This window comes from Hemiscyllium ocellatum, chromosome 17 (assembly GCF_020745735.1).
Source record: "Hemiscyllium ocellatum isolate sHemOce1 chromosome 17, sHemOce1.pat.X.cur, whole genome shotgun sequence".
Lineage (NCBI taxonomy): Eukaryota > Metazoa > Chordata > Chondrichthyes > Orectolobiformes > Hemiscylliidae > Hemiscyllium > Hemiscyllium ocellatum.
In genome coordinates, this window is record NC_083417.1 from 41,368,905 (window position 1) to 41,377,483 (window position 8,579).

At 42.4% G+C, this 8,579-nt stretch overlaps 1 protein-coding gene across 1 annotated transcript in view; it reads right to left on the reverse strand.

Annotated features, from left to right (window-relative positions):
* Positions 1 to 7,677, reverse strand: part of n4bp1 (nedd4 binding protein 1) — a 28,192-nt gene extending 20,515 nt beyond the window's left edge. Inside the window, exons 1-2 of the mRNA XM_060837701.1 lie at positions 7,208 to 7,677; positions 1,840 to 3,383 (exon numbers count right to left, since the gene is read on the reverse strand). Coding sequence (XP_060693684.1) covers positions 1,840 to 3,383; positions 7,208 to 7,528 — 1,865 coding nt within the window. The 5' untranslated portion in view covers positions 7,529 to 7,677. The remainder of the gene's footprint in view (positions 1 to 1,839; positions 3,384 to 7,207) is intronic.
* Between the last annotated feature and the right edge of the window lie 902 nt (positions 7,678 to 8,579).

Genomic DNA, 8,579 nt, shown 5'->3' on the forward strand with positions numbered 1-8,579 from the left:
TAAAAATCTCAAGAAAACTCTTGTCTGTCACAAAATGAATTTGCCCAATGCAAATATGGCACCGTGATTCATCTGCACTTGTTCAGTTGTATCTGTATCATCAGGTAAAAAATGAGGTCTGCAGATGCTGGAGATCACAGCTGAAAATGTGTTGCTGGCTAAAGCACAGCAGGTCAGGCAGCATCCAAGGAATAGGAAATTCGACGTTTCGGGCATAAGCCCTTCATCAGGAATCATCATACTAGATCCGCAATCCATTTTATGTCAGGAGACTCAACTCATTAATTTTATGACAGTGAGAAAGAAAGATAGACTGTCCATCTAACATTTATACAAACAAGAAAAACTTAATTCACAAATTATTAAATTGATCAGAGGTTCCTTGCATTTTCTCCCCCAATGACTTTTCAGACAGCAAATACTTTTAAACAATAAAAACATCCCATGTCATCAAAAACAAACAGTGAATCAAAAAGTGCTATCGCACAAGTATGCAAGCTGCCACGTATTCTATGACAATTGGCTGTACATTTTTTCCATATTAAAATCTATTTCTTATCCCTCACACATCATATTTCAAATGATAATTAGGACATATTAAGAGATCAATGATTTAGTAATCAGTAGTTGCACTACAAGCGTCCTCTATTTTTTGGCTTAATTTTTACTTTGCACTTTGACATCACACCACTTATGGAACTAAAGTCACCTTGCCTGCAGGTGCAGTATTGCTGTTTTTGATCAGCTACCAGGAGGCCCCAGAAGAACTGGGTACCGATTTTGCTTTTCTTTCTTCAAATTGAATAGTTCTTACGGTACAAGCTTCAGGTGTGTCTACTTGTGGATTTTTATTTGATTCTTGTATTGAACTTACACAAAAGCTACTTGAACCAGCAGCCTGAAAGACAGATGGGAGTCGCGCATTGAGACACTGCAGAATCCCATTGCAGGAGACGCTAAAGGAACTGTCTCGGAAATTGAAAAACATGTGGGCTATTTCCTTCAAGCCAAAGACACCACCAAAAGTATCCATTTAATGGGAAAATGTGGAGGGTTCCACAGCAGTCAAGCAAATAGGTACTCAGGGAAAGTTGGACAATTAACTCTAACTAACTATTAAATACACACGAAACCATCTCATTACCTGCCATCCATTCTGACATGGGATCTGACACCACACCTGGAAGCAGAGCTTACCTGACCCAAGCACCACTTTTCCCCTACTCCAGACCAGATGATCTGCCATCTACTCTGACCTACACTAAACAATTTACCGCATAGCTGGACCCCTTGCAACTTAACCTCATGTTTATCTTATGAATTTAACATTTCACAGCAGCTGTCAAAAAGATTGCCTGTGATTCTGGAGGTCCTTTAAATTTCAGAACTTGACAATTACTTGCTGTGAAAATGAGGGCATAGTTCGCCTTCCTCGACTGTCCTACGCTATGAGATTAGGCAAAATATATGTATATCCTTTGCATTTCTGATCAGAAGCTCCTTTCAGAAATGTGGAACTTTTTCTTGTCAGCACACAATTTCTCAAGTAACAGGGAAAATCATAATTTAAATGTAGCTTGCTTATGGGAGCCATTTGGCCAAAAGAACACACTGCACTTCTTTGAATAGTGCCATGGAATGTTTAGTATTAACATGGAACCCACCGGCCTCTGGTGAGTATATCGCTAGCAATGTGGAATTCAATAAATAATGTAGTAGAATGATTAAATGCCACAATATTATTCAAAGCAATGTTCCATAACTTGGATAAACAGCTGTCTAAAATCTTGCCAAATGCTGCATAATGCACAAATTGGAAGGCAATTTAACAATACTCACGCCATTGCAACGTTACTTCCATCAATTATAATGTGCTTCAAATTTGGTTTCCCAGGATCACTTGTTAGGTTTAGTTTGTAAGGGCTTTTCAGTAAATCATGGAATCGTTGAAATCCAGTCACTGAAGCACTCACTTGACGATTGGAAAACACTGGCAATAGTGGCTGTTCAGAGCTGCCTCTTGCTACAATATCACTTTCATTTAACAATTTCCTCTCATTAACTAAGGCATGGATGAAATGCTTCGCTGAGTAAAAATTCGCAGTGTCGTTAATTAACTTGGCTGCAGGAGGCTTTATTAAGACTTCATCTTTGTTATCCTGGGCAATGACAAACATTTCATCTACAGGCTGACTGCGTTTTTCAAGTCTCTCATTTTTCCATTGATCTTGTGACGAACTGGGTACCGATTTTGCTCTTCTTTCTTCAACTTGAACAGTTCTTACAGTACAAGTTTCAGGTGTGTCTACTTGTGGATTTTTATTTGTTTCTTGTATTGAACTTACACAAAGGCTACTTGAACCAGCAGCCTGTTGTACGCAAGTGGTTTGTTCATCCTCTATGTGTTTACTTTCTTCAACAATTCTTTTAAGCAATAACATAGGTTCTTCATTCTGCCCCATTTCACCAATAACTCTTTTTATTACATCATTGGAATAACCCATTGTTCTAAAAAATTCTACAAGCATGTTGAACTCCATTTCTGGGGTAGTAACTGTTGAGTCCTCTTCAATTTGATTATCCTGCTGTCCAATTAAGGGAACATTGCATGCAGGGGGCTCATCAGTGACCACGTTAGTACAAAGCACTTTAGTTGTGGTATTTGTTGCAAACTCAATGTCTCCCGAAAACTGGCGCTTTGTATGTCTGTCCTCGCTGTTAGATGATCTTCTTTTGCATGACAGTCTCTCCTTTCCTACTGATGCCGCCTCACAAGATGGTTGTTCTATTTCTGGAACAAATGATTTTTGACTTACTTGTGTAAGCATAGTGTCCATTTGCTGAGCAAGTTCAGATACAGGCGTGCCAGCCTGTCTTCTAGCTTCTTCAAAGTAGGGCAGATCTTTAGATTTTCCTTCAGAGGAAGAGTTAAAAGTATCATGATTAACAATTTGGGAATTACCATCAAGTTCTAAAGTCAGATCTATAGATTCTTCATGACACAGTGCATCTTCAGCAAGATTCACAAGTTCCTCCTTTACAGCGCTAGGCAAGAGTAGCAAATCCATTGAATATTTATCAGCATTTAATTCTATAATGCGCTTAAAGTTTCTTTTAATTGAAGATTCTCTTTTGTTAGGTATGCTTTGGTTATCTTTGAACAGCTGCACAAACTGCTGTATTCGGGTTTTTGCCATAATCACTGCTTCTGTACCTCCTATGATGCTAATTACTCCAGCACTTGCCATAGAGATATCAGCACAGGTATCTTGTATAAGACACTTGAGAAACAAGCCTTTAGCTCCTGCAAAAATGCAATGCATCTCCTTTGGATAACACTCAATCTGACGAAATTCTGGATTACAAATTCCCTTGATATATTCCTGCAAAATGTAAAAGAAAATATTAAGCAGTTAGCTGTTAATGAATAATACACAATTAAATAATACTATGACTTGTTTTCAAAACTTTAATGGCATTGAGGTGGGCTGTGCAAAAATCAATTAAGTGCAGAGAAGACTTTGAACCAATTGTATGGAATTAATGGAATGATCCTTGCTGATTCTGCTGACCAATTCAGAAAATAATTCTGAAGAACAAAAACAGCAGGAAAAACATAGATCAGGTAACATCTGTGAGGAGAAAGACAGTAAATGTGTGAACAAACAAATTAGGAGAAGACTGCTTGAGCCTACAACCATTGAATAAGACCCAGATATGTAGAGTAAAAGATGCCAGTGACATCCACACCACTCAATAGACATTGACGACATTGATCCCATTTTCCAGTCTACAGACCATAACCTTGCAGACTACTATCACTTTCTGGATGTGAAACTTTCTCCCAAACATCCCTCTTAAGTCTTCTACCTCTTTCCTTAAATATACGATGTCCCTGGATTATTGATCCCTCCAGTAATGGAAAAGTGTCTTCCTATTCACTCTACTCATGCCCTTCAATTGTGCACACCTTTATCAGGTCCATTCTCAAGCTTCAGTATTCCAAGGAAAATAACTCCAGTCTTTCCAATCTTTCCTCATGACTCAGACCTTCCAGTCTAGGCACTATCCTGGTAAGTCTCCTCTGCACCATCTGGTATAACCTGCTTTTTTATACAATTCCAGTACAACCTCCCTGCTCTCGTATTTTATGTTTTTGTTAATAAAGTATAAGATCTAAGGCAAAGAGGCACGGTGAACCAAAAATTTTCCATGACTGAAAGTGTTTTCTCCTTGGAATTCCTTGTTGGGGGGCTATGCTGGGGTCTTTGCAGTTTTGACATGCATTTTAATGATTTAGACTTGAAAGTCAGGGCTATGATCAAGATTTTCTCGACCAGTCTGCCATAAGAAAACTAATGTGAAGCCTTGCTAAAATTCATGCAGACTATATCAAATTCATTACCCTTATCAACGCTTCTGGATAACCACCCAAATCTGATCAAATTTATCAAACATGGCCTTCTTTTATGAAGGGCATACTGGCAAACCCCAATGGCTCATCAACTGCAGATATTAAAATTCTGAGGGACAGCATATAATTTAATCTTATAACCATTCAGGTTGGACTAAGCAGCCAGCGATTTCCTGGTCTATCCCTTCCTTCCTTTTTTAAAATGACATGACAGCATTCACAGTCCTCCCGTCCTCTACCATCTCACCTGCAGCTGAAGAGGATTTGAAATTTCCATCCTTCCCTCACTTTCATCTTTTTCTCTCCCCTTTCTTAGCAGAAAAAGGTGACAGTGAGGGAAGAATGGCAATCGTGAATAAAGTCTCTGCAATTTTCCAATTCATTGCAAGAACCAGGGGAGCACTGAGTGCAAGTTCATAGCTCCTTGAAAGTGCAGTCGCAGGTAGATAGGATAGTGAAGGCGGCATTTGGTATGCTTTCCTTTATTGATCAGAATATTGAGTCCAGGAGTTGGGAGGTCATGTTGCGGCTGTACAGGACATTGGTTAGGCCACTGTTGGAATTTTGCATGCAATTCTGGTCTCCTTCCTATCGGAAAGATGTTGTGAAACTTGAAAGGGTTCAGAAAGGATTTACAAGGATGTTGCCTGGGTTGGAGGATTTAAGCTATAGGGAGAGGCTGAACAGGCTGGGGCTGTTTTCCCTGGAGCATTGGAGGCTGAGGGGCGATGGGGCTGTTTGTGTGCATGCGTCCCAGAGATGTTCTCTGAAATGTTCGGTGAGTTGACGTCCTATCTCCGCAATGTCAAGGACATAACATCAAGAGCAACAGACACAGTCGATGTGACGTTTGGATGTGCAGGAAAACCTCTGCCGGATGTGGTATGATCTTTGAGGCCTTGGATAGAAGTAAGGGGGGAGGCGTGGGTGCAGGTTTTACAAGGGAAGGTGCCGAGAGTGGAGAGTGGATTGGTAGGAATCATGAACCTAATGAAGGAGTTGTGGAGGGAATGTTCTCTGCAGAATCCTAAAAGGAGTGTGGAGGGAAATATATCTCTGGTGGTGGGATCTGACTGTAGGTGGTGGAAATAGCAGAGGATGATGTGTTGTATCCAGAGATTGGCGGAGTGGAAGGTGAGAACCAAGGGGGTTCGATCCTCACTGCGGTTGGATGGGTGGGGTTGAAGGGCAGGGGGACAGGAAGTGGATGAGATGTGCTGGAAGTCATTGCTGACCATGTGGGAGGGGAAATTGCAGTACCTCCACCTTGGGACCCTCCAACCGCACAACATCAACATCGGCTTCACTAGTTTCCTCATCTTCGCGCCCCCTCCCCACCCTCCAACTCAGCACCGCCCACTTGAATTGTTTTCATTCCCACCTATCTGTTCCAAACTATCACAATCACCCCCTCTCCCACCTGCATTTACCTATTGCCTCTCAAGCTACCTTTGCCCCAGCCCCAACCCCTCCTGATTATCTCTCAGACTCCTTCCCCCACACCCCCTCCATATTCCTAATGAAGGACTTATGCCCGAAACATCAATTCTCCTATTCCTCAGATGCTGCCTGACCTGTTGAGCTTTTCCAGCACCACATTTTGACTCTAAAATATTGAGCCAAATATACTTTGTATGTAATTTTAATTTGTACTGATAAAATTTCCAATTTAGATGTAGATTTTATTTTCTGCAAATTGACATTTACTCCCTTATAGCAAAGGCAAATTAATAAATATTAATAAATGTCACTGTTCTTGATAGTGGTCTCTCAAAATACTTACATTTATAAAGCTATTTCACATTATGCATATGGTCAATCAAATTTGAAAATATGCATAGTACTGAGGTAACCGCGATGCAAATTACATGTCAACACCAGCATGACAATTCAGCAGAAATACTTATTTTGCAATTTCAGATACCCAGCCCAACCAAATTTAGATTTACACTAAATGGTTGGCTAAGACAAAATATGTTCTGCCTACTTCCTTTTGGCTACTAGACAAATTATTCTCCAAATGAAGATATATGATCTTGGCTTTCAAATGTTGCAACCATGGGATTTTTCTGTCACGATCAAGTAATCCAAAGACAACTCCATAGAATAGATTTGAAAGGCATTCAACATTTCACATCGGGAGATTTAGGACTTTTTTTCCCACGGTTCAATTTAGTTACCATCGGTAATGAGTTAGGTTGAAATTCAGCAAAATAGTAATCAGTTACAACATTTTCTATGCTTCTGTGATGGGTAAAAAACTGCACCAGAACTTAAAATCTTCAGGTTGGGAATAAAGGCAAAGAAACTCGTTACAGAGTTTGCATTCATGCTCACATCCACAAAAACACTATTATCAACAATGCCGGAATTTTACCGTGTAGACACACAAATTAAATGTTCTGGAGTAAATCGAAGTTAACATAGAATTCACCCCACTGGACACGATTATTGCATTCTTAAAGTAAGCGGAGCACCCACAATTAAATGATTCAACCGTTAAGGGTCCTTCACTCCCAAAAGTAACCCCTAACCCAAAAGTCCCCAATAAGCAATATCTCCAAGTCCGGGGAAACACCAGTCTAAATTTCCTGCTCAATACGGTCACTGCACGACGACCGAAAAAATACAGAGAAAGAGCTCATTCTCTGCACTGTTTACTTTCAAAGCTTTCACAACTCCTGCCTGAACCTGACATGTTTCCGGGCCTGCTCCTCCCCCGGTATAGACAGACCCAGAGATGGGGGGGGGTGTTGGCCTTTAGGCCCACTCCAGTCCTCCCCCAAGACGTACCTTGGCTTTCTTCACATGTTCCCGTCTCCCCTTCAGCTGCACCCAGACTTGCTGGGGGCCAGGAGACGCCGCCGCGTAACGAACCATCAGGGGTACCGAGATGACCAGGACCACTTTGAAAAGCTCCTGGATGGAGGCGGTGCTGCCCTCCAGATAATCCTTCTTGTCGCTGCACACCGCGAACTCGTCGCTGATTTCCCCCGGGCCGCCGGCGTCCGCTTTCCACCAGGGAGCAGCGGGGCCGGCCGCCTCGGGGACAGCGAGAGGCCTACTGGCCTGTGCTTTGGCTCGGTGACCGCTCGAAGCCGCGACGCCGGCCATGGCTGGATCCGATGACTGAGGGAGGGTGGGGGAGGTGAGATTACAGGGAAACGAGGAGGCCCCGACGAGACGCTGCGCTGTTGACCGAGCCGTCCACTCCGACACAAGTTCCGCCGTCTCCAGTCTCCAACATCCCGGCCCGCGGTGGGGAGGGGGGAGGGGTGCGAAAAGTCCCCAGCGCGTGACGTCACCGCGCCGCCGACGTCACGGCTGATGCCCCGCCCCAGGAGCTGCAGCAGGGACTTTCCAGTTACTCAGTGCATGCATGACAGTGACATGGTAGGGACTTTTTCAATGTAGTTATACATGCAAACAGGACTAAAGCTACAAATGACACAGTCTGTCACGAGAGCAACAAAGTCAGACTCAGTCTGGTTATTATTAAGTGGAGAGTGTATGAAAGACTGCATCTTAAATAAAAATACACTGTGAGAGTGTCATCAGGTCGCATGGGGTTCCTTATAGACAACTCTGCTGGCAGACATCCCTTGAGGTTTGATTCTTTTTACTATTCACTCTAGAGATATGAGTGTCGTTGGAAAGGCCAACGTTTTACAACCCTAATTTTATGTGTCCTTAACCCTGACTTAGGGGTGAGCTTGCCACAAGGAAGGGGATGCATGATGAATGATAGGAACCTGGGAAGTAGTGGTGCCCATGCACACCAGTCCCATAAGGTATAAAGACATGTGGATAAAGTGGGTAAAAAGGCATATGGAGTCTAAGAGCAGGAAGTTATGCTGGAACTGCATAAATGTTAGATCGGCCACAACTCGAGCATTGTCTGCAGTTCCAGAATCCATATAGGAGAACTGTGTTAGCACTGGAGAGGGTGCCGAAGATATTTACAAGGATATAGCCTGGGTTGGAGAGTTTCAGTTATGAAAAGAGATTCAAATGGTTGGGGGATTTGAGCTATAGGGAGAGGCTGAATAGCCTGTGGCTGTTTTTCTGGACTGTCAGTGACTGACAGGTGACCTTATAAAGGTTTATAAAATCATGAGGAGCATGGATAGGATAAATAGACAAAGTCTTTTCCATGGAGTGGGGG